The 1120-nt window shown below is 53.1% G+C and overlaps 1 protein-coding gene across 1 annotated transcript in view, besides 1 other annotated feature; it reads left to right on the top strand.

Annotated features, from left to right (window-relative positions):
- Positions 1-102: 102 nt before the first annotated feature.
- Positions 103-123: a microsatellite.
- Positions 124-777: 654 nt separating this feature from the next.
- Positions 778-1120, top strand: part of TraAM80_09016 (uncharacterized protein) — a gene marked incomplete at both ends in the record, with an annotated part of 435 nt that continues 92 nt past the window's right edge. The window contains one exon of the mRNA XM_029385725.1: positions 778-1120. This exon is cut by the window's right edge and continues 92 nt beyond it. Coding sequence (XP_029234429.1) covers positions 778-1120 — 343 coding nt within the window.

The raw sequence follows: 1120 nt of genomic DNA, 5'->3' as shown, positions 1-1120 counted from the left end.
GGGGGGGCTAAAGACAAAACGCAAAAAAAAGTGTGGGAGATGTAAAGGAACACAATACAGTGATGGTGTTACACATCCACTGGTCGCAAAGGGATGTACGTGAATAAATAAATAAATAAATAATATTTATATTTATATTTATATCAAAGGGTTGATGTGCGAGTGAATGCTGGGGGGTTGGGGAAAATGGTTTGAGTGGGAGAGGACCAGCGAGAGGGAAAAAGAAACGGAATTATGGGTGAAGCGTAGTGGATGTGACTGTTGAACTTTGCGCATCGCACTACGTGGTTCATTTTTGCTATATGGAGTGCGGCCCTCTCAGTTCTGGGAACTTCTTCTGCGTGCGTAGGCGCGCTGGAGAGCTTGAGGGCGAGCATCGCATTGGGGACAGTTATGTGTGGTGGCTGATTTATTTATTTTTTTGCTCTTTTTTCTTTCTCGAGCGTGTGTGTGGTTCAGCGCGTGGAACCCAGGGAAGGAAAGCTGGCGTTTGTGCCGTACGTGGAGGACGGCGGGCGGCAACTGTGCCACGGGTAACAGGACGCGAATGCTCTGGTGTAGGCGCGTCGTTTGGCATTTTTTGGTGGTGGTGTAGAGGAGGCGTATCACCTTCTGGCGGGTCGACCGGAGCGCGAGAGCTTTTCCTCCACCGGAGCGGGGCGGGAGTGGCAAGAGGTTGCCTTGACGCTGCTTTAACTTCATGAGGCTAACGCTGGTGTCTTTTGGTGGGTTGCGAGTGGGCTCCTGCCACCGCCGTCTAACACGGCGGTTGGGAAAATGAATGACGTCACGTACCGTCATTGCATCGTGTACCGGATGAAACTCGCACGCGGGATGCTGCAGTGCGCGCGATGTCGCATGAGATGTCACCGAAGAAGGCAACCGAGACGCCAATTGTTGTGCTCAACAGCATATTTTGCGTGCGGCTCTCTGCTGGGTGCGGTGCAGCGGATGGTCCAGCACCTCCGCCGTCACCTCATCCGCTTCCTGGAAATGCGGGATCTCCCAGTGGAGGGGCAGTGCAGTTTTTTGGGATTCTGCGGCATATTTGACTGCAAGTCTGCGGGCGTGAATGGAGATGATTGTGACATGGACAGGCCCTGGGAGGAAGCTGTGGAGC

Source organism: Trypanosoma rangeli, assembly GCF_003719475.1.
Source record: "Trypanosoma rangeli strain AM80 chromosome Unknown Tra_15.4_contig_00498, whole genome shotgun sequence".
Taxonomy (NCBI): Eukaryota; Euglenozoa; class Kinetoplastea; order Trypanosomatida; family Trypanosomatidae; genus Trypanosoma; species Trypanosoma rangeli.
Note: the sequence above shows the minus strand (reverse complement) of the source record. Positions and strands in the feature narration are given on the sequence as shown.